Here is a 25,294-nt window from a genome sequence, read left to right on the forward strand (position 1 = left end):
GATTTCCCCATTAGGCTGCTCAAGATCTGTGGGACAGGCAGAGGCTGCTTTATGCTTGGCGATGCAGGGTATCCTTCCCAACACTCGTTTCAGACACCGTACAACAAGCTGGTTTACTACAGAACAAAATTTATATAATGTATATTTCTCTACTAAATTTGTTCAGTTATAGCTGCTGTGGTACATTAAGTCTTTACCAGTTATGAAGATCACATCATCCAATACAGAATAATAAGAGCCTTATTTAAATATTTGATTCAAACACCATTCAGGAGGTTATAAAGCAATATTAAATGACTTATATGACTTTCATAATGTCACAACTCATTTCTTACAGCCAAAACTAATTTGTAAAATAAACCAGTATACAAGCTGTTAATCACAGTTAATATATATAAGCTACATAAATGCTGTTAGAGAGATAAAAGACATTAAAACAATGTTTAATTCTTTTTAAGTAAATAGAAAATATACCTCTATTAATGCCGACATTTGTTAAGTAAAGCCATGCTGCAGTGTTTAAAATAAAGAGTAACTGACTTAATGCCATCAGCCTATTGCTATTGTTCTGTAGTGGGATTAGAATGTGAAAAAGTAAATCAAGTTATGCTCACTCTTCCCTCCTCAGGTCCCGCTTGTTCTCCAACCAAGGTCTGTGGCAAAAACATCATTGCATTGAGAAAACTTTTTTGTTGTGTCACTGTTATTCCTTTGTCTATGAGTCTCTGTAAGAGCAGCAGTAGTAGAAAGTAGTTACTAAACATCTGTATTGTTTTATGTGCTATTTTATTTGATAAAATAAAGTTTCTATGATTTGTAGAAGGGTATAATTTATTATGGTCAAAAATCTCTGTGAACCTGATGAAACCTGAATCAGTGTTTCCAGTTTTCACTTTGCAGCTGTGGTCTTTATAAATCCAACCAGGGCTTAATGCTTCTGTGTCTATATCAAACATAAAAAACTATATATATATGAATAATATTCAGTTTTAATTGGGGGCATGAATGAGACAAAACGGGAGCCCAGCATGGCTTGACTAGTGTTTACGATTTGAAGCACTGAGAAGCGGGGGATATTCCTGGCCTTGGATGTAAATAAAATCTGACCTGCGACAACTTTAAGAGAATAGTGTGTATCCAGCGTCTTTTTTTGTTTTTTACTCAATTTTTCCTAATATGATCCAAAGCGGTGCAAAGTAGGACCTCCTCTAAATCCATGTTTTATCAATTGCTAGGAATAGAGAGAGTTAAGGGTTAGACATATACAGTGATGATTCTCAATTGAATGGCATACACACTTCCTTCACAGTCACATGTTATGTGAGAAAACACATCGCTTTACTTTGGTTTTTGTGCGTTGGATACCTAAGTTTGCCAGTTCGTGGACCATGAACTCTTGTTTCTGCACGTTAACACCAGCCCATATATTTGGCAAGGTTTTTGTTTCACTCTTAGACCAATACTACTGCTATTAGCGGCTATAAGTGGACATCATGAAGGCCAGCCTTGAAGTCCGCATAAACATTCGCGTAAAAAACGGTGACAAGCAGTTGAACTAGCCTTTGCAGTGGGAATGGTCCTGGAGGCTCAGGTCACAAATGAGCACCACTACGCAGACAGGCCGCCTTCATGGCCGCTCCATGATAGTCTAATCGTGGTTAGACCGAAGCGTGGATCCCGGGTAATTTTATGATATTTGAAAGAAAAGAGTAAAGTGAAGTTGATCACCATGTTGACAATCAAGAAATACATATGGGAAAGCGATCGCATACAATAAGAGATCCAAATGACTTTAAATGACAATTTTCCGATAGTCGTGAAGGCATCATTATCTCTTGATGTCACACGTTTACGGATGCGCAATCACGCACGGGGTGGAACCGCGAAGCTAGTAGCAATTCCTAGCATAGTAGAGCTTTCACTAGCAATGTGACCACACCAGAAATTGAGCGTTTCAGTGTTGCTGGTTGTTATGTTGTTAGCTCTATGACTACACGCGAATGATAGGATAAAGCAACGAAATATCCCCTTCGTCAACCCGGTTTTCTGTACAACCAACCACCATGGATGCAGTGAACGCGTTCAACATGGAGGTAAAGTTTGCTCTTGTTTTATCCCACTCCAAAGAGCTAGACCCGAGTGCTAACGTTAATGCTAACTAATGTCAGGTGGATTAAGTTGTCTAATTTGTAGGATAGCTAACAGTAACTATAATTAACTTAAATTTACTTAGCTATAGAATTAGTAAACATTTGGGGGATACATTAGTTCGGTTAAGTGTGGGCGCTTTCAAGGTAAATATGGCTTCAACAACGCTTCAACGTTAATGGTAACCCTGCAAGGCCTGCGATTTCAGTGCCTAGCTAACTTAGCATCATTGAGACCACGATGAAAAGTCAGCCAGCACAGGATAATAACAGCGTCCTAGCCATTCCTGTGGAATTAGTTAACATTATGTGTCGTGCTGTCAGTTTTACAAATAAAACTGACGTTAATGTCATCTTTCAGTTGCCAGGTAACGTCAGCCTTGCTACCAACCCATGTTGCTTATTTTGAGGAAGTTCAGAGTAATCCATCGTTATTAACGCACACCACATACAGGTTATACAGGATAGCATTTGTTAAACGCATTTTAATAAGCACCTGCACACTCTGTCGTCTTGCCTCGCTGTGTTTCCTAAGTGAGTGTGTGTGTGGTGTGGGGGTGGCTGGACATCATGTAGGGAGTGGTACATTTAAAAATGTCATATTTGAGTACGTGCTATATCAACCTGTGTGCAGCTTCCAAAAACGATTATGGCACTTTCAAAGATGAACCCATGTAGAATAAAGATATTGAAAATGCGTTCAACAGCGGGGACCTTTCTTATAATTTCAGTTTCATGCACGTTTTTGTAGAAGTTGGGTGCAAATGTGAAATAGGAAACAGTGCCGTAAAGTTATATTGGTGAGCTTAAGGTTGTCAATAAACATTTTCATTGAGTTACCTGTAAGTTCTAAACATTTCACAAGTTAAAAAAAGAACATAAATCATATGAAGTATACTTTATGTAAAGCAGACATGTTGAGTATCTAGTAAATAAAATTGAAAACTGTACATACAATTCCTTATCATATGAAAAACTCTTGTTTAAGCCACCTGTTTTCTTAATTACATTAGGAAAGTGTTTGCTGTTATTACATTTTTTTTGTTAGTGAGAAATGGCTGTCTGGTGCTCTAGTTTGCCTTTTTTATACAGCAGGACCAGCATGTTTTCCAGTGTTATTGTAAACTAGTATTTTTCTTTTAAAATGAACTTATACAATTCTTTTTCAAAACCCCTCAGTTGTTCTCCATGATTGACATGAAGCCTCCAATATCCCGTGCTAAAATGATGTCTGTGACAAAATCAGCCATCAAAGCTATCAAGGTAAAGTGACTACTGCACAACTTCTCACCTCTGGTAGTGTGGATTGTTGAATGCAAGAGTTTGCTCTTTGTCCTGGGAAGTGCCCATATTTCTGTGGCTTCAACTGACTGAGATATCGCTACGAATATAGCTCATCAGTGACTTATTGGCTAGTCAGTGAGTGAGCAATAGCTAGGCAGTCCAGCTCCAGCCTTTCTGGTGGCTAGTGACAAACCATAGATAGACATTAGGGAAATTTCTGATATGGGCTTTTTTATCATTAAGTTAAGATATGTGTTTTGATGTACAGGGCACACGAGTGGAGATATAACTCTTGGGATGCAGTTCAAACGTCTCGTTTGCTTAGGAAGGTTCTTCACAGAGCTAAATAACCTGGAAGTATCTAGGTGGCAGCCATAAGAGCTGGTGGAATTCTCTAAATGTTGAGGAAAGGAGCTTCAGCACTTCATTTCTTATCTCCTTTAGAATAGGGTACACTGGACCATCCTGTATGAAAGGAAATGAGATGATGCCTAAGTCCTTATGAATTCTCCATCACATCTTTCTTTGACCAGATGACGTTTTCCATTCAGGTCAAGGAAAAGTGATAAGGAAATGACAGTTTTCTTGACCTTTCCACTGCAGCCTTAGATTCTATTGTGTTAAGTTTGCAAAAATGCTGCAGACATTTTGGTTTGATGTTTATTTTTATAATCGGTCTCCACTTTTCATTTAGATTAATTGTATCAAGTAATGTCTGAAACCTTTCAAGGCTTTATTCTCCATAGCATAATGTTAGAACACAGTTTTTTTTCCATCATTCCAAGCTACAGGGGTTTGTAATTATGTACAAATTCAGAATTTAACAAGGCGTTTACTGTCTTGATCTCACTTTTTGGATGTGACATTTCCAAGGGCATCATTAGAATTACACGAATGTTTGTGTGGTCTTAATGGGCTTTGAAACTTTTTGAAGAACTTGGAAAGTAATAATTTTTTTATCTAATTTAATGTCAGGTGAAAACCTAGCATCTAATTAAAAAATGGCAGGTTCATTTTTCATTCACACAATGGCATGATTATTTGTCATATTAAAGAAATCATGTAGGAAATGAGAATTTCTTTCATTTGTGTTCATGGCCCCTACGGTTATACTTGACATGATTGAAAGTATTATGAAGTCTTCTGTGACTGATGTTAATTTTTGTCTTTCTTTAGCTTTATAAACATGTTGTCCAGATTGTTGAAAAGTTCATCAAGAAGGTAGGTACTATAGAGCTTATTGCTGTACATAAATATAAAACATTTGAGGGCACTTTACATTTCTGTCATGAGACTATAATTATGATTATCATAATTAGACCAATTAATTGTCATTGTCTTGTTGTGCTTTTTTTGTTTGTTTGTTTACATCAGTGCAAGCCAGAATTAAAGGTCCCTGGTTTGTATGTGGTCGACTCCATTGTTAGACAGTCACGTCATCAGTTTGGTGTTGACAAGGATGTATTTGGGCCCAGATTCTTGAAGAACTTCACAGATACCTTTCAAAATCTTTACCGTTGCCCAGAGGATGATAAGGTACTCAATGTTTGTGCTTTTGGTGTCTTATATAATTACACTGAATGATAATAAGAAATATCTCAAGAGCTGTATTGCTTTTATTTCTTTAAATCAGAGCAAAATTGTCCGTGTCCTGAACCTGTGGCAGAAGAATGGTGTGTTCGACATGGACATCATTCAGCCTCTGATGGATATGGCTAATGGAGCCATTGTACCTCCCCCTGCACTCCAAGGTAGAGAAATTAATATGTTATCTTTGGGCAATTTCTGAGCACTTGTAACAATACATGTGATTGTTACCTGAGTGAGGTTGTAATTTGTCCACTGTTTGATGACCTGCATGCAATTATGCAAAGATGTTAATCATTTTCTTGTATCTGAACAGTTCCTGCTGACCCTCAACCAGAGATACAGCCTGCTATCACTAGTGCCTCAGCTGTGCCTGCTGTGCCCCAGCTACCCAGTCCTGATGCCTTAGCTGCTGTGGCACAGCTGTTTCAGTCCCCCCATGGTCAGGAGGTAAGCAATAAATTAATTTATTTGTTCCAGCAGTTCTACAAATATCATACAGATGTGTTACTGGATGACAGCAGTTTTGTTTAAATTCTGAATGACTCCTCCCTTCCCCCCATTTAGCTGCAGAGGGTTCTCCAAAACTTCCAGCAGGCAGATAAGACCCTGGCAGCTGCCATCGCAAACAACATACCAAACCCTCCCCAGATGCCTGTGGCCCAGCTCAACCCCTACAGTGCGCACACAGAAAAGAAAAGCTCTTTAGCTGAGGTAATGCTGGAGCTCAGTTTCGCAACATAACCTGCTGTGGATATATACAAATTATTCTTCTCATTTACTTCACTGTGTAATACATATTTATAAATATATTTCCTCAGAAACTCCTTGATCGTTTTGACTATGATGATGAACCTGAGGATATAACTCCTAAAGAACTTATTGCCCAGTCACAGTAAGTTTCATAAAATACATTTGTTATGTATTTTTTGTACTTTTTATGTATTTAAGTGCAGGAACAACAACACAACATAGGCCTTCAATATTAGTTTTGTGACATCAAAATTACATTAGAAAGCCAGTCCTGGTCTAGTTTTTAACTTAAACAAATGTGATGTGGAAACTTGAATCCTTCAGTGCAAACAACACTGAGAATGGACTCTTCAGTGAAGTAGGACATATCTTGTAACTTATAGTTAAACTTTTTAAATGAACAATATTTTCATATTCATAGAGTCTGGATTGTTTGTTGCGGGAAAAGGAGTAGATATAATTTTAAGAAGAGGGAAAGACCTCAAGGACAAATAAGCAAAACAGCCAACAATACACATCTTGTGCCAAGTTTTACACTGCAGTGAACCTTTTTTTTTTTTCTAGATCTTAAGTACACATTTACAATGTGCATATAACCAGTGACACATCAGTCAGTGATAATAGCTGTGTTATGCAGATATTGACTTGTCACAACATTAAAAGCACAGTGACGATAAGAATATTATTGATCTCTCAGTTATATTACAATGCCCTAGCCCCTAATGAATGCAGATGTTATAAATGTTATTAGTCTTATCTGCACTTAGGTAGGCTGCATGTAGGTTTGTAACACCCAGTCTCTCACTGTTTGTATATTTTATCATGACAGATGCATTCCTGAAAATGTGTTTAACCACTTCCCTGGTCAGATGCCCAACGCAGAGAATGTTCATCCACATATGATGGGACAGACTGGTGGTATAGAGGTATCCAGTTATAACTGTTTATATAATAACTCTGCTAACTTTCAAATACGCTCAAGTATAATACAGCATGCTGTCCACAAATTGTTTGAAGCAAATTAAGTTACTCTTTTCATCCTTTGTCCCATGAGTTGTCAAACCACAAACGTTACAGTTTTATGTTTTGGTTGCGTAGAGGATGACCCGTGTGGACCTACAAGCTTTAGTTTGGCTGTACTGTGGTCAGTGTCCCTGTGGTGTATGATTTTTAACTTTATTCTGTGGCTGTCCCTTTGTCATCCTGTAGCACAGTGGAGGAATGAGTCATGGTGAACATCATATGATACCAGATGGATGCCACTCCATAAATGAGGCTTATTCACATTCACGGGTAAATCTTCAAACCCAATTTAGATTAACCTGATTGAATGTCTCTCCAGTGAAAGAGAGACTTTCAGCTTCTAGCTTCCAGCTAGAGTGTCATCCATTTGCATTTGAATGTCAAAAGTTTTTCACAGCAGTTTTTCTTACTAGTCTAATCTAATAGACTAATCCTCTGCTCATTAATTTGGGAAAAATAAAATTGTTATGTTGTTATTGTAATAGGGAAATTTAAGAGAAGACCCAAATATGAGGCGAGAGGGTAGACACAGAGGCTATGGCAGGAGATCAAGATCCAGATCTGGTTCCAGGTAAGAGGCTGTCCTCATCATAGATGATTGTAGAAGATTTCAGTTGCATCTTTTCTAATGCAGTCCCGTTTTTATTGGGGCACGTTACACTTGCCAAAGTGCATTTTGAAACTGTTGTTTATGTTACATCGGGCTAAGAAATAATTACACATCAGAAAGCTTGGAGCAATTAGGCGCAAAACAGGCACTGACACGCAGCTGCTGTCATGGACTCCCAGAACTCTGTGTTCATGTTGTCATCTACCTATTCAGCTAATGCTGAAAAAGATAACTCACTACTGAGTGACACCATGCTTAGCTGATTGTGTGTGTATGTGTGTGTGTGTGGGTGTTTGTGTGTGTGTGTGTGTGTTAGATCTCCCAGGAGGAGAAGATCAAGATCTTCGTCCCGCTCAAGAAGGTCAAGGCATCGACGCTCTCATTCTCGCTCCAGAGAACAGCGCTGGAGATCTCGCTCGCGCTCTCAAGACAGGAGTGAAAGAGAGAGGGACAGAGAGCGCAGACAGAAGGGTCTTCCCAGCATGAAGAGCCAGACACTCAGTGGTATGTGCTACAACAGAAACACACTTGTGAATGTCACCTACGATACAGTGCATAGTGGCTGGAATCACCACTACATACAAGTTGCAGTTACAATATCTACCATGTATAACCATGTCGACAGGAGCCACTTTGATTTCAAATATGATAGATATAATATTATGTCTAATATATTATATATATATTAACAACATTGCTCTTTATCTACCTGTAACAAACAATTGCCATCATCAGTTATTTTCATGATTTTGTTCTTTGAGTAATCCTTAAATAGTTTAATTTATTAAAACAAGTTATCAAAGCTGCCAGGACCCAAAGTGATTATTATAAGTCACTTATATTTCTTATTATATTCAGTGACTTGGTTGATGGTCTTGAAAGACCATGACATGAAAGGCACTAGACAAGATGAGATGTTCAGCATCCAACAGCAAATTTTAGAAATGTATGCTTGGCATGGAAACATCTGGGGCTATATTCATAAAGGTTCCTAGTACAAAGAGTTGCTCCTAGTGACAAAATTCTAAGACAATTCTTAGAATTATTAAATTTTCCAAGAATTTCCCCTTACTGTGAAGACTAGATATGGTAAAGGTTCGTAATACGTAATAGAGCTATTCGGGTGGAAAAACTGTTTGGAGTAGGGAGGAGGACTTTTAAGAGGCTTAAGAGTGTCTTAAGCAGAGGAGAAAATTGCGTCATTATGTCATTAAATAAATTTTAAGTTATTTTTTTGTGGTATATCACTCACTTGTGTGTGAAGAATTCTGTTTGTGTGCTGGTATTTCCCGTCTTGCTTCAACTGTAACGCATATCAACTAACATCAACTAATTGAGATGATGGTAAACATCTGTCCAGTTGGGTTTTACTTTATTCCATTGTTGTTTGATGGTTTATGGTAGATTTACATGCCAAGCAGTGCCACTACTTAATGACCATTTTCCCTTTTTAAATATCAAATAGATTAAGTACTAAAATGACCAGCATGGTAAATATACGTAAGCAAATAATTATAACACTGAGTATGCGAATAAGCTACTGTGCAAGTAGGTCTGTGTTTTGTAGGCTACTCTTAAAGTATGGCTTACAATTTATCCAGCAGAGATGTTCATTACATCAAATACTATTCATAATGAAGAGAAAGAAGCACGGAGGGCTGAGTGAATCATTGCGCTGCTCACAGGTCTTCACTGAAATAAGGTTTCAACCAGTTTAAATAGTAAAATATTTTGAGTTCGTTATGAAACTGGCAGGACTAATTAGACTGTGGCAGAGGACGTCAGTTGAGTAGATGGTCCTTCAGTGTGGCCCAGGACACATTTGCATTAATACTGTTAAAAGAATGTGGCCACATGTGGCTCAGACCACCTCTTCATGTGGTCAAAGTGATCAGATCTCAAATGCGTCCTCAACGCATCTTGGGTGTGTTCACACCTGTGTTTAGAGCGGTCCACTTGTTATCTTGTCACCCGAGGTGTTAATGCCAGGTCTGAACAGGGCCTTTGTTTTGATCAACTAATCACACCCTTTTAAAAGAATGTGCCATACCTAGCAAAGGGGTCAACCACACCTCCCCACTAAGGTAAAAATTTCTGTCGTTTCTGTGCTCAGTTTCCTAAATCCCTCCTAAGCTAGGACTCCTATGATTTGAAGTGGAATTCACTTAAAACTATTGGCTCATGTTTTCAAGAGATTAAAAAAAAAAAGAAAGGAAAAAAAGATAACAACATGAACCTGACAACTACATTTGACATCCATTTCATGCTTTCTAGTTGCCCAGGGACAATGATTAACCATTACAATTGAGCTGTAAATTCTAATGTAAAGTCAATCCATTACACACCAGTACAAGTATGAAGTATTCCCATTTTAAATAGATGCTCAAACTGTTTTTAATCTGTTTTTGCTTGTAGTTTGCACCACTACGCTTTGGGTTGGACAACTAGACAAAAAAACACAGCAGTCTGACGTGATGTCTCTTTTGGAAGAGTTTGGCCAGATTGAGTCCATCAATGTAAGTATGGACAATTTGCATCAAAGATGCTTGTGAGCATCTACAATTTAAAGCTAATGTTATCCTGTATGTCACTACTACTTTTTTCTCTGTGTGTTCAGATGATTCCTCCGAGGGGTTGTGCCTATATTGTAATGGTTCACAGACAAGATGCCTACACAGCTTTGAACAAGCTCAGTAGGGGGTCGTACAAAGTTAATCAGAAACCAGTTAAGGTACACCATCTCTTAAGCATTTTGCTTTTATTTCCACTTATATGTTGGTTCTGTATAACTTGTTTTGTTTGATAACATGATGAGTATACTTATTGTCATTCTTGCCTAGATTGCTTGGGCTTTGAACAAAGGTATAAAATCGGCTCACAAAAAGTTCTGGGATGTGGATCGGGGAGTTACCTACATTCCCTGGAGCAAAGTCAAAATTGAGGAGTTGGAGAGCTATCGGGAAGGGGGCATGCTGGATACAGAGACACTAAATCCAGGTAAACACTTCACTATTCATTTAGCATAGCCAAGATTCATTTGCTGTATGCACTTTTTCTTATGTTGTCATTACATTTTCCATTATGCAGAATGGAATAATGCCAGGGACCTCAATAAGCAGGCAACTGTAAATGGAGCATTGGAAAGTGTACCAGCAGATGGAACGATCCCTGCTCACATTCAGGTAATGCTAATACAGTCTTTAAAACACCTTCTTTTTAATGAATGACCTTGGTGTTGGAGGCGTAATTCACAATCTCTCTTGTGGAGGCTATAAGGAAAATAAATTATCGTTGCAAATGAGTAGTGGAGCTTATCTGAACCACCCTCTCATTTTCCCCCCAAAAAACTGCATATTTAAATATAAAGACATTTCCCAAGTGAATGACTAATTTTTTTCAAAACCAAAAAATGATAAGAATTGTTGTAGTCGTTGTAATGTAGTACGATGTTAGAAGTCCTAAGCACTGTTCATTGAATGCTGAAAACACATATGGCAGGCTGGTGTAAACAGGAAGCAGATTGCCACTCTGCATTTGGTTGCTTAGTTGCAGAAAATACTTGACCTGCCAACTTGCATGTCTGAAATACTATGAATGAGGAATGGCGAAAAGTAAGAGCAGTGATTTCTTTGCTTGAACTGAAGACGAGGTGGAACTGTTGCTGAAAGTGAAAGTTAAGATAAGGCGGTCATGACAGCGGTAAACATAGATTGGGAGTCGTCGCAAAGTGAATACCGCAGCATATTAGAGCAATACCAGGACCATTATCCATCAAATCCATGATTCTAGGAGGGATACGTTGTGAATGATAAGACCCAATCAGGAAGCAAGCATAGCTGTCTGTGTCATTGTTTCCAAAAGTCTCAGTTCCTGCCCCTCCAAACCTAAATGCAACCAGAGTTTTCAAATTAAAATGAGGCTGGAAGCATTTCCAAAAGTCTCAGTTTTACAGACTCGAAAACTCTGGAGTAACCAGATGTAAACGTAGCAAATGTAATGCGTTTCAAAACTAAAACGTGGTGTGGATGTAGCCTATGTTAGGCCAAACATAACCATTGTAACAAAACCTATGCTTCTGCTATGCTATTGATTGAGTTCATTAATAGTTAAACCAACTGATATATGAAGCAACGATACTTACCATGCTATCACCCACAGGCTTGGTCAATGCTAATTGTATCCACCATTTTACTGTGAGTTACTTGTCCTATCTAGTCTAGTTTACACAACAAATAGGCTGCTGATATCGAGGCCAAGATAAAACATTATATTACTTGAAAAGCCAGGAAATGGTATGTAAATTGTTCATTTAGAGGTTAATTGTGTTGTAATGTAACACTAATGAAGCAGAAATGTCAAGATACTTAATTTGATTATAATATAGTATAAATTGGATAAATATTATATCTATCAGATTTATTCCTTCTTTCACCTAACCCCACAGTAAAACGTGAAAAAAAAGTGCTTAATAATTGTCATAATTGTCACCCTTCAAAACTCAAACTTAATTGTTGGAGGTTTGACAGACTCACCTTTCAGTAGTAGTTCTTCTCATTGGCCTTGAACACTGAGCTTGACTATTGTGAAACTTTGTCAATTAGGTCAGGCAGCCTGTAATGGTTACATGTCACAGCAGTCCAAGACTTTTAAAAAAACTTTCTCAGTTAAGGTGAGTGCAACAGATGTCAGATATGATAGTATTTTGGAGTGCTGAATTTAACCTGTTTTATGAAAAGAGAAATCGTCATGTTTCCATCTTTAATTAGTATCAGGTTATTGACTCTGTAATAGGAACTGACACCATGTCATTCACATCTTTCTTTGCCTCATAAGGATTGTTTCAGACTCACCAAATAATCTCAACAAATCTAATTTGGAGATTTTCGTCCACAATTCAGATAAGCTCCTCTGCTGATTGGCATTGCATTCAACACTGCTTATTCATCCCTTTCTTCTTTTTCTTTGCAAAATATTTGCATCTTCACTCAGTAATCTTGTATTGTGCAGTTTAACGTATTCAAATAAAGTGGGTAATGCAAAAAACTTTACTGTGGTATGTGTAGAGGGAAGCATTTCTGTTACTCTTTCTCTGTTTTCAGTAACTAAGTTCTCTTATCCAAAATGTCTGGGTTTGGCAAAGACATCAGTAGTTGTGTATGAAATGTTTTCACATCTAATTACAAAAAACCATCCACCAGTGGTGGACAACAAAAAGAAAACATAAAATGACAACAAAAATATTGAAATGTGATTAGATGGATCATCTTGGTGATCTGTTTGGTTCCAATGGGTGTGAACCGCAAACGTGATACAATATGAATATACAAACTGAATGTTAGCATGCAATAACTAAGTAAATCTGAAAAAAAAATGCTAGTTGTCCAATATGATGTCAAAATCCAACTTTTATTCAGCAATTTTGTTTGAATTTTAAATTCCCCCATGACCACATGCTGAATAAATGGTCTGCAAACTAGCTTAAATAAAACATGATCCAGCTGGACTATGTGCAACCTGCCATACTTACCAGTCCTGCTAAACTGAGCACCTCACTTGGAAGAAAAGTTGCTTACGTGTCACAAGGCCGAGAGTATCTGACCGTAGGCTGCTGGGGACTTAAAGGTCCGATTGGGAGGAAGAGTGTCAAAGTGGGAGACAAGGTAAGCTGACAGCACCTTTAGCAACTTATGCTAAATCTGGCACTAAACTGATAATAAAAACTTGACAGGAGATATAATTTTTGAAGTTGTTAAGACATGTTTTTGGTTAGAGGAATATTGCTAAACAAAACTATGCCAGGGTCATTGCTCATGAAAGGATAAATGGTAACTTATAATCAAATCACATCTGCCACTCCTAAGAAGTTTTCTTTAAGAGGTTGTTCAGAATAGTTTTTGTCTATTTTATATTCACTGTCCATGCCTTACATGCAGTAAGATTCAGTTTAAAGACAGTTAGCCTGTCTTTATACTGGACATGCAGCTTGAAACACCATAGATCAAATAATTGATCCTTAGCTACAAAACTGTCTGTCTTAAAATCAATTGTTAAGCAACTGAATCAGCTATGACTATGTCTCTGTACTTGGACAAGATAAGTAAAAGATACTAGCTCTAGTTTGCCAGACAGCTTTGCAGCCTTTCAAACATTAGCAATACCTTGGCAGTTTAGACCATGATGAGGGCCAAGCCTACTGCCTTATTTGAAAAAGTATATATAATATAGAAATAAAAACAAAAACCTTAAAATGCAACACTCTGTTGCTCACACTGATGCCACTTTGTAGAAGTTTATATATTATGGTATTTCGTGGGAAGGAGCTGCCAACTTTAAACTAGATAAAAAATTTCAAATAAGCACTTTAAATTACTTGTTTTTGTTTTGTTTTTTTGCAGTAATGAATAAAACCAAATGTTTATGGCCAAATAGGGATGTGTGTCCAAATGTCTGCCTGTACAATCATGATATGACACAAGGTCAGATGTATTTGGTGCTAAACTTGGTCTAGAAGCTGTGAAACAGCTTGTTATACCTCCTGCAGTTCTTTCATCACACTGCCATTCTTGGCAAGATGAAAATTCAGGGCAATTAATGAAAGCTTTATACCAAAGAATATAAAATGTACATGGATGCAAAAAATCAATTAGTAGAGATAATGAATCACTGATTTGTTGCTCTTTCAAAGATAATTTGAAAGATTTGACTTGTCTACTCTTAGGCCAGCTACCATATATAACTTCATCACAGCACCTTCAGGGAGGGTCCCCTGAGCAGGATGAGAAACTCCCTGTTCTTGATGTTGGTGTGCAGGTTTTTTTTTTTTTTTTTTTTAAATGTGACATGGCAGCAAAAAACTGCCATATATTCTGTCCAAATTTCAGCTAGAACAGCCTTTCTTTTGGTGAAACAGGCTGAATTTGGAAATGATTAGTAGTCAAGTCTTGCGGCGTTAAGTCTCGCTGTTTCTCTAAATTTCCCTCTTATTCTGTGCATTATGGGATTTCACAGAAATCTGCACTTGTCAGCCTTGAAAGTCTGAAGCTATGCCCTTTTTTCTTTTTGAAGATAACTTATCACTACAAAAAGTTCTGCAGTAGCAGTCTTAAATACCCACATAATGACCACTCAATTTTGAATGAAAGACATAGCATCCATGGGAGTCGTGTAGGTCTGGAGTTTTTTTTTTTTTTTTTTCTTCTTTAGTTACCTCGTGTTTGGTTTTCTGCTTTGCCTGTGCAAATCACAGAAACTTTTACACATTGCAGGATTACTTGACCACATGTTTGGATACTCAGATAGTAATACAAACTGATGTAAACTATTTTGTTTTCCGTTAATAGATACCTACAACATTATCCTGTACAAATCAGTTGAGCATCGATGGCAAGCTAAGTTTGGCTTTGTTTGGCCCAGCAACACGTTTTGCTCAGACTGCATTGTTTGACATGCATCAGAACACCGACACCTAATGTTTTCTGTGTTTGTATCTACATAATCCCACACACCAATGATGTCTTGGCATACATGTACATGCCAGGACATGTCACTGTCCTTCCAGCACTAATACGAGTCAACTCTCCAGAAAAGCTGGAATTTCATCACATTTTCTCCTTGGATCAGCACATCTCAGCTACTGTACTTTGACTGGCTCTGCTGTGTCTGTATGGCCTGTGTGGTGTGTGGTACGGGTGTCAAATAACACGTCAACTAACGTGACTTGGCCAGTGTATGTTACGCTAAAAGGATGGAGTTTCACTGACGGCAAGCTTCTTCATGTGCAGCAGAGAGGAGGAGAGAAGTGGTCGAGGAAGAAAGGTGTCAAGAAAGACACACATGGCTAAGCAGCGCCTGGTGAACATGCAGTTGAATTGAAGTGTTCAGGCAATGTCTGCTCAACACTGTGGGGTTGACGGAGTTTGTGCCACTTTTTTTAATACTCTTACAAGGTACCTACAGTAGCTTTAAAAAAAACAACAAAAAAAACAGCAGGTATCTTCTCCTGTGTTCCATATTTTCATCTCAGGATTCAGAAGTATTCCCCTGGACCCTCTACAGTGGTCCTGAATATCCAGGACTGAGCTTTTTAAGAATATTTAGAGATTTCTTTGATACCAAAAATCTGTTCTTCACTCCAAGGCCAAGTGACTGATCTCTAATCCTGTGAATTGTACATAACTTCCTACTTCCTACCTAATCTCATGCCAGATGCCAAACATCACTCCTGACAACTTGGCTCTGATGCTCTTCTACTTTTTGATGATTGGGTGTGATGTTAAAGCTTATTTGTATGAGCTCAACGTTTCATTGGAAGGTCGGAAAATTTAAAACGACCCTGGATGTCTGCATCCCTGGGTCCATGTTTGGTAGTGTATTTATCAATTTTCCATTGATAAATAACCAGTGTGTGAAACATGGACAACTTTCATGTCCAGGTGCTGAGTCTAAATAATTGAAGATACTTTGTTGACTGTTCCGCTTTAAAAAATATTTGTCTTTACATTTGGAAAGAATACAACATTTCAAGCCTAAATTGGCTCCTCATCAGGTACACAGGCTTCAAGATGATGATGATGAAGCATTGTGTGTGTGTGTGTGTGTTCTGAGTCCTAAATAACCAAACAGGCAACATCACAGGACATTTCCAGTGCAACTATCTGCTATTGCTCCTACAGGTAACCAGGCACGTTGAGGTAAAGCGGATACAACAAAAAATGGCAGCCCTTTTTCACAAATAAACTGCTGGAATGAAAAGGTAAAAAACCATGACAGAGGCCAAGGCAAGGACAAAAGTTTAGCACACAAAAGACAACTCTAACTGAAGAGAATGCAAAGATGGCGTATGTGTAGTTTACACAGGGTCTATTTTTCAAAATGTCAACCTCTATTTAAATACCCCAGCCCCCACCCCCCCACTTCTTTTTGAAGTAATTATGGTATTTTGGAAGCCAGTTTTCTCCACTGTTTTAAAAACCAAATCAAATCATAAAACAATGTGTGTGGGAAGAGTAAAACAAGCAAAAGTGGGCAACTCAGTAGTAAATTAAGTAACATTGAAAACATGTATTTTGCTATGGAATCCACGAAAACAGTGGAGAAATAGACTTCCCAAGCGGCTCAATAAAAGTACACAGAGGAAGGGAGCCATGAGATGCAAAAACATTGCAATCCAGAGTAGCTGCGGATCAAACCTTTCCTGTGTTATACATGCCATCATGCATATGTGGAGCTTTCTAAAATCTCTCACTTTTTTGCATCTTAAGACTCCCTCCCCCTTTGTTTGCCTACTATGAACTTTAAGGACATACAGAATGTAAAACAAAAAAACGAAACAAAAACAGTTACAAAATTCAGCAGCCAGTAAAGTAGCATTCTGTAAATGTATGAAATAGACTTACATTTCTCACTTGGACATTAGATTTTGAATTTTCCCAGTTGAATCAAAGAAAATATATTTTATACTATATTTTCAGAATATTGAATAATACACATTTTATGTTAAACAGTTGTCAGTTTTTAAGAGAGACTGCTCACTTATAAATAATCATGTGCCTTTTAAACAAAAAAAAAATTAATTAATAAATTAAAAACAAAAATTGGATTCATGATATGTCTACCGGACAGCTGCAGAATTATGATGAAAAAATTGCAAAGCTAGTCCCAAATGAATTTTTTTATGTGGATATTTATTTTGAAAATGTTTTATTGAAAAGGTACCGTTTTATGCTTAAAAACTATAGTGTCATCAATAGTCTACTATATATATCATAGTAATTACATGTTAGGTTGATTTTTGGATTCAAGATTTCACTAAGATTTTGCATTTTTAACACCATTGACCCTGTGCTTATATATATATATATATATATAATAGAAATACAGTGTTGTGAATTTGTGCTAGACAGGAGGGGAAAGGAGAATGATGAGAGATTCAGGGTTTTTTTCCTTTTTGATACTTTTTTTTTTATTATTTTACACGTTTTATGCATGACAGGTCTGTCTCCCCCTTCTTGCGTGTACTGGTAAGGTTCAGGTAGCTCAGTCATTATTATTATTATCATGAATTACAATGTAAAATCTGAGCAGTCTTCTCCTTTCAGTCATTTTCATGTGAAAAGACATTTCAAGGAAAGAGGGGAATTCTTCAGTTGCATCAAGTAATACAACAGTGGTCTATATCCAAGTGTGGAGAACACCAGACTCACATGAGTCCTCACAAAGGTGAGTGTTATAGAAATGATCTTTGGATATTGGGATTCCCGCTCTTGGATGATACTGTGGAATGGTTGAGAGGTAATGAAAGGCTCATTCATAATGGAATGGACCTTTGAATCTTTTCTGTCATCTTTTTACTCATAGATAATCTGAGCTCTTCGATCTGAAGGCCAGGTTATTGTAGAGCTGCCTCATTACTGTCTTTTCATGTCTTATATAAGTAGCAGGTGTAAACAAAGAACAAAGGAATTATATTGACTAGTGAAAGCACTGAGTTGATATGCATCAGAGTCCTGATCAAAGCCTACGAGCCCACCTGCCTGGCTCGTAGGTTTTCCTCAGTGGAGTTAGCCTGCAGGAAAAATGAAGCAGCTGTTATCCTGTATTTTCTGCTGATGGAGTAAAACACCAGGGTAAGAGTAGACCCCCTGTTGCTGACAGCATCAAGGCTGTTTGACTTATGTACCGGTTGCTCTTTCTTTTAATTGTGTGTTTGTAGTTGCTAAACAACACGAAAGGTTGTGCACATAGAAAAATATGGCAGGTGCTTTTGTCATTATGTTGCCTCAGTGATTGACTTCTTGGCTGCAGGTAGTTAAATGATACTCTGTACATCTCATATGTCCGGGTAATGATTTGGAACAATTTAGTGTAAAGTGTTTTGTTTTTCTTACATTAATATAAACGACAATGTAAAATTTTAATTGGATCCTTTTCACATCCATCAAGCCTTAGTTGTTTATTTTAAAAAAGAAAAAAAAGAATTCTACTTTTAAAGCTGCTGTAGGCAACTTTAGAAAAAAGGAGCCAAAACTAAAAAAAAAAAAAAAACACTGCACCCCCACTAATTCAAATAAGGTTAAGGCATGTGTGAGTGGCAAGCTTAAAGCCACTATGTGTAAGATTTGAAAATTTCCAACATTGGTGCCCCCTAATGGCAGTATAAAAGTTGACATTGTAGCAGACAGAAATACACACCACTAACCAGGAGTGATAAGGTGTTTAGGCGAAGATGGAAAAATTATCATTAATGATCGAGCATCAGTGGATTCTGAGCACAACAGTCAAATCTAGTAAACGTCTTTCTCTGCAATGCCCAACTGTGTTTCTTCAGGTTACTTTAATTGTTGTATTCACAAAGGGAAAAATGACTTTTCTTAATGTTACAATTCCAAAGCTTGAACCATCAGAACTTACTTACCGACCAGAATTTGGCTCCTGGGGAATTAAGCAATAACCACCTCTTGTCAAATTCTCAGTCCAGTGTACTAGTGCCTTTACCTGCAGTTCTTCTGACGGCCACTAGGTGTTTCCAGACAAGTTCTCTCTTGAAACACAAAGTATGTTCTGTCTTGGTGCCTATTTCCTCTCTTTTCACACATCTTATGTTGTGTGACTAATAACTACATTGCTACAATGTATAGATGTATACATATACAGTATATATATATAGTACCTTTAAATTCTGTACTAGGCTTAGATGTGTGTGTTTTACTTATCGTTTAGTAATATGCCTTTGTTTGATGTGTGTACATGTATGCATGACAGGCAGTAGACATACCTCCCTACAGAGAACAGTCCGGACTGGGTGTCAGAATTCAGCTGCAGTAATATTTCATAATATGAAACGGATTCACCAAATATTACATAAATGATTCTAAATAGTCTTCAGTACTTTTAATGTTTATAGTTGATGTGTGATTAATGATTAATTTATGAATCACCTGTGCAGAGATCATCTAGTCCCACAACACATGATTAAAATTAGGTGGAACAGAATTAGATGATTTCCATTTAATGGGCGATATACATTTTTTAACATGCAGACATGAGACAAATCTGTAATTGTTGCTCATTTTTTAACACATGAATCGACAGGGGTATTTTTGTATGTTTGTTGTGCTGATGTTTTGCAGTGGGAGGTCAGACAGGCACATTTTGAAGGGTAACAGCATGTTTAATTCTGTTTCAGCAACAAAATTTATAGGTGAACTTACTTTTCAGCCAGTGTGCCTACAGACAGCTTTGGCACAAAGGAGTGAATATCAAAGCAGAGACTTGAGGCATCTTGCAGCATCTGGTAGGCTGAGTTTTAACTCGGTTCGTGTGACCGGCAGTTACCATGCATTCATTGGAAGAAATGCAATTTGTGTTAATGATAGATTTCGGAATGTAGGCTGAATGCATGACACATTACTTCCATCTGAGGAAAAAATTCAAATGTAATGAGCAGTTTGAATTAAATGAATGCAGCAAAGGTCTTACGTCAATGTTTAAATTGCATGTGTCTCAATAATTAGACCTCTTATCAAATTGAATTACTCAACAGTGCAGTTATACAGTAAATGGTGCAGCGTGTAGCATAATCATGTTTCTTATTTTACATCCTGTATTCTGACTTTTGTAACAGACCTTGCTTCAGTTTACATTTTAAAAGTTTGATATAATTTCGCTGTGACTTCATTACTAATTCTAGTCATTCTTTGGTCATTCATCATAACAACAGTATAACCTTTATTTTCCAAACACTGATAACTTGCCATTTAGAGATTTTATTATGTGTTAATGTTTATGCTTGAAGGCATTTTATATTCCCATATACCCGTTCGTATGTTTTATAATTGAATATTCTTCATGAAGTCACTGTCAGATGTGTGCATAAACCATGTGTTCGCTGATATATAATAATCATCACAATCATCTCAGCTGAGAGGCCTGCAGAAAATTACTGTGTCGCTTCATGCTTCATCTGATAGTTGTATTCAAGTCATTGACAGGTTTTATGAATATACAAGTACAGTTATGTCGTTGAAAAAGGAAGTAATTAGTATGCCTGTGCAATGTAGCTTGTGAAGTGTTTGTGTGTGGCAGTTCAGTGATCTATCAGAGACTGATCACAGAGGGAAACCCTTGGCCTCTTTCAGAGTCATAGCTTGTGTCTGTTGTTAGCTTGTTGGTCAGCAGGATATCTCAAAACATGTAAATATGTTTGTATTAAAGTTAGTGGCAGTTTGGTGGCAGTGTGTCTGAACAGTTATGTGTGCATGTTTGCTTTTATCTCCTTGTCAAAGAGTTTGTGAACTATGTACCCTTTCAGGAATTTAACACTTCCTTACCTAGCTCCTCACCTTTACCTAAAGCAAAGCCATTGTGTTGACTGTAACTCTGAAACTAACTGAGAACTCTATCAAACTCTGACTGTATGCTTGCAGGGACAAGAAACTTAAATTAACATTTTGGTTGGTTTGGGGGTATTGTAGGAAATAAGTGAATTGTTCAGTTATAAGGATGGTGATTTGCACCCTTGGAATGCTTTGTAGATTTAATAATTAACCTAAAGTGTCAACTTCCTTCAGCTGTCGCCGACAGCTCCACCAATTAAAATTCCCAACTTTCCTACTACAATTTGCCTTGATAACGGCAAATATCCTCCCATATCGGATGACTCTTAGCGTAAATTAACTGTGTGTGGTTGCAGTGTTTAAAAAGTGCATAGTGTCAACAAATCAGTTGTATTTATGTAGTGATGTGCACAAAATTAAAGATATTTTCAACACAACTACAACTGCAACCCCTGTTTGTCAGTGGTGGTTATACCCTTTGTCTCATACACACGGCTTTGAGCTGTAAAAATAGACTGTAGGTATTGTTTTCAGGAAGAAGGACAGCAGTGGACTGAACAACATATTTTAAAAAAAATCTGAGCCTGGTGTGATGTTGGGTCAAAAACTACAGTCAGTGTATGCAAGGGGTAAGTAACAAAGCAGGCATATATAGTTTGATCTGGCGGTTAATTTAAATACAATGGAAGATGACTTGAAAGCTATAGAGCTTTAGAAATTGTTCCCTTTCACCTGATAACCCTGAAGTTTACACAGAATTATTTCAGCAGGGACCTGCTTTATACTGAATGGAATATGTATAACACAACATGAACTGCATAAACATACTTTGCCTGTAAAATGGCTTCTTATTCTCAGTATGAGTGGGTACCAGTTTTTCATTTGTAGTTAAGGACTTGGACATCTCGTGATGCATAATATCATCTAATTGTTTTGTATTCTGGCTATTGAGCCTCTTAATATGCAGCATTATGTCACAATGTTGTATATACAGAATAAACATCTGAATATTCAATTATTTACAGTGGGGTACAAAAGACTGAGACCACAAAGTCAAGATATTTTGCCTTTGTTTCAAATCTAATACTATTTTATTTCATTACAAATGATAATATCATCTTAACAGTTTGAGTGAAAAGTTGAATCTTTGAAAAATGTACATGAATGTTTGCTTTAATGATGCTATGCACTCAAGGTGGCGCAGTATGATTTGACAATGTTCCAAAGAGCTTCTTGTGATATCACAAAATGCTTGGCATACCCAGTCTTTTAGTGCCCCCATAAATATTCAGTGGGGTAGAGGTCAGGTGACTGTGGAGGAAAGCCCCCGACAGTCGGGACTCCTTGGCCTTGCAAAGCTTTGAGGTGTGTTTGGGCTCATTATCCTGCTGCAGCATAAATCAGTCTCCACAAAGCTGCAAATCAGAGGGTGTAGTCTCTGAAGAGCTGAGAGGTGCTTCTCCTTGGCCAGGGTGTAGTGAATTCTGTGTCCAATTCCAGAGTACACAAAACACCCCCAGACTGCCCATCACCACGTTTCACTGTGGGTTTGATACACTGCGGTATCATTCTTCTGTTCATCTCCTTACGTACACCTTTCTGTTACTGCCATGAATCTCAAACTTGTAAAACCATCAATGTGATAGAAATTTACAGCGACGCTGAAAAAGAGAATCACAGAGAAACACACATAACATGCAGCGAAACAATAGAGCAATAATACAGAAACAACACCAAAATGCAATAGGACTTTTTTTTTTCCAGTCATCCACTGTGAAATGTCTTTATTTCTTAGCCCACCCCAAGCATTAGCCTGGTTTCCCCTCCTGAGAAGTAGGTTAGAAACTGTAGTAGTCCTCTGAGGCCGCTTCAAGACAGCCCTCTTTTAACAGTACTTTTCTTGATTGAAATCTTGTGTTCTTTATTTAACAGTTTCAGTATCTGTAATGAAGTTGCTTTTCTATCTCTCAGGGAACTAAGCTTGATGTATTGATCTTCCGATGGTGTGGTCACTTTTGTGTCCGCCTGATCGTGCTTTGGATACAACTGATCCAGTTCCTGCAAAGCGTTTTAGAGCTCCTTGCACTGCCCCCTTAGAAACCTGTAGTCTAGCCATGATTTGATGCTGAGAAAGCCCCTCTTTGCTTAGAATAACAATCTGACTTCTGACACTTTCACTTAGTTCTGATCCAATCTTTCCCACTTTCACATTGTTACTGAGTAAGAAATGATGAACTGGAAACTTGAGCCACAGCTTTATTTATGATATGTGAGCAGTAGCTGTGAGTTGAGTTGCTCGAACAAGCCTCTCATGAGTAGATCAAATCTACCCGAGTGGCGTTTGTGTGCGTGCTTCAATTGAAGCGATGCAACTCAAGGAAATCTGACCTTTTGTCCAAAGGACTTAAGTTGCTCAATGTTTTTATGGGTACCTGACTACAGATTGTTGCAGATTATATCCAATGAAGAAAGACTGTTTTACCATACAAAGCTTACCGTTACTATGTGTGTTTGCCTCTATTTTTGCACCTTTTTAACAATGCTTGACATGGTGTATGTTTTGTTTTGTTTTTTTTGTGTGCATGTAGTTTGATTTGTTAGCTCTGGAGTATAATAATGAATAATAATACTGTCTTCTTGCAGAAACTTGCAGAAATGCTGTACGAAATTACTCGTCCAGACTTTTTTTTTTTTTCTTCAAACATACAATCAAGTGCTTCATGGTGTGAAGTCAGAAGATGTTAATACGGTTTCTTCAGTTCACTGCTTCAAAGGGATTTCTTTCTCATTTTACTTTAATCTTAATTGGGATGTCTTTGTGTTTCTTTGTCTTCCAGGTGCCAGCGGTTCAACAGGCAGCACCCATCAGAAGTCCACCTGCTTTCCCTGGCCCCATTATGCTGTCCCCTACAGCCATGCCTCCAGGAGGAGCCCCGTTCATCCCCCCTGAGTTTGACCCTTCAAAGTTGGCACCAGGTAAGACATTTATTTAGAAGAAAGTACGGTGGATTTTTCTTCCTTCATGTTTATTAAAAGTTCTCTTTGGCCTTTATGATGATATGACAACATTGTCTTGTTGCAGCAGGGAGTCTAAAACCTCCAGAGGACTCCACCAAGGATTCTAATAGAGAAAAAGGTACACTCTCAGATGCAGGTAGTGACAACCAGCTGGGCTCTCCTGCAGCACCAGTGATGACCCTGCCAGGCCCAGCAGTCATACAGGGTCCCAGACCGGGTATGCCTCCTCTGCAGCCTCCTCCTGGCATGCCAAATCCTCATCTACCTCCATTCCTCTCACCTCCAAACATGCCACACATGCCTCCGCAAATGATGCCCGGAGGACCCATGTTTCCACCGGACAGGTTCAGAATGCCGATGCCCTTCCCTCCTCGTGGTCCTCCTTTCCATCGACATCCGTCTATGGGACCAGAGGGCATGGATGACAGAGAAGGAAGGCATTTCCGAAATGGGAGGCCAGGGTTCGGGTGCCCACCTTTCCACAGAGGGAGATGGTAGAGCTTGGCTCGGACCTTACGGGAATGGATGCTGAACCACTGTGACAGATACTAATAAACATCAAGACATCTGGTTCAACAAGTACTGTTGTGCCCTGAGAGGGGTGCAGAGGCTTGTGTTCCTACTTTATTTTACACCACCAGAACCTTTTTGGAAGTTACAAATGAAAAACAAGACAGGGTGTTCTGAATGTGACCCATGTTCCTTTGATTTCAACAGAGAAGAGACTTTGCTGTAAATACTGAACGTGCTTGTAGCTGTTTACTATCTTTTTGTATATTTGAAGTTGTGTAGTATATGCTTAAGTCTGTAATCTTGGTAGTTGGAGGTTTAAAAGCGAAGGCAGTCTGTATTTTTGAGCTTATTCCCTCACTGGGGTTTTTGTGTATGGAAGAAGAGTGTAAAAATCTATGATTCATACCTTTTTGGTATTTTGTTTTTAGTAAAATTACTTTGTACCACACTGATATTTCATCCTTCACCAGGGAAGATGGATTTCATTTGAAGCTGAAGAGGATTTCATGTCCTGCCAGTAGAGGGTAGAGTAATGCCTGTTACCATGGCCAGCCTTTGTTGTACATTAAGATCACACCTTAATGGATCATGTGCAGTGAATATTAAAAAGAGGGACTACCATTTGATCAGGTGTTTTAATTTGTGTTGATCAATCTGAAATTTTCAACCTCTTTAAGAGAACTGTTTACTTTATAAATTGTCCTGCATTCGAGGTTATTTTCAGTTTTATTACATCACTCAACATTAACAGTTTTCAGGCACTTTCTGTGGAACAGACATAACCTCTGTACTGTGGAACATAGACTTACTCAAAAATAGTAATCTGCAGTGTCTCATATTAAACGTGCCCATGATTTAGATTTTTGATATGGGATCTTTATGATAAAGCTGGCTAAACCATGATCTTATTTTGTTTCTGATTGTTTAAATGGACTTCAGCCTTTATCTCATTCCTTGTGCAATGTATTTGCTGTCCTTGATGAAAAGGCTTCCGTGTGTGCAGGGGATGGGAAGCACAGACGGAC

At 38.0% G+C, this 25,294-nt stretch overlaps 1 protein-coding gene across 2 annotated transcripts; it reads left to right on the plus strand.

The window, feature by feature from the left end:
• Window positions 1-1,866: 1,866 nt before the first annotated feature.
• Window positions 1,867-24,895, plus strand: LOC130167404 (SR-related and CTD-associated factor 4-like). 2 transcript variants are annotated; one of them, XM_056373567.1, is made up of 18 exons: window positions 1,867-2,093; window positions 3,327-3,410; window positions 4,608-4,652; window positions 4,806-4,967; window positions 5,065-5,182; window positions 5,335-5,468; window positions 5,586-5,732; window positions 5,840-5,913; window positions 6,601-6,697; window positions 6,981-7,064; window positions 7,280-7,365; window positions 7,721-7,908; window positions 9,820-9,920; window positions 10,022-10,135; window positions 10,245-10,401; window positions 10,492-10,586; window positions 23,576-23,714; window positions 23,824-24,895. In XM_056373567.1, exons 1-18 carry the CDS (start codon window positions 2,064-2,066, stop codon window positions 24,252-24,254), a joined length of 2,286 nt encoding a protein of 761 aa, XP_056229542.1. In that variant the 5' UTR covers window positions 1,867-2,063; the 3' UTR covers window positions 24,255-24,895. The 2 variants fall into 2 exon arrangements, with proteins under 2 accessions (XP_056229542.1, XP_056229540.1); XM_056373565.1 differs by having other exon boundaries at window positions 1,868-2,093; window positions 23,821-24,895.
• Window positions 24,896-25,294: the final 399 nt, after the last annotated feature.

Source organism: Seriola aureovittata, chromosome 4 (assembly GCF_021018895.1).
Source record: "Seriola aureovittata isolate HTS-2021-v1 ecotype China chromosome 4, ASM2101889v1, whole genome shotgun sequence".
NCBI lineage: Eukaryota > Metazoa > Chordata > Actinopteri > Carangiformes > Carangidae > Seriola > Seriola aureovittata.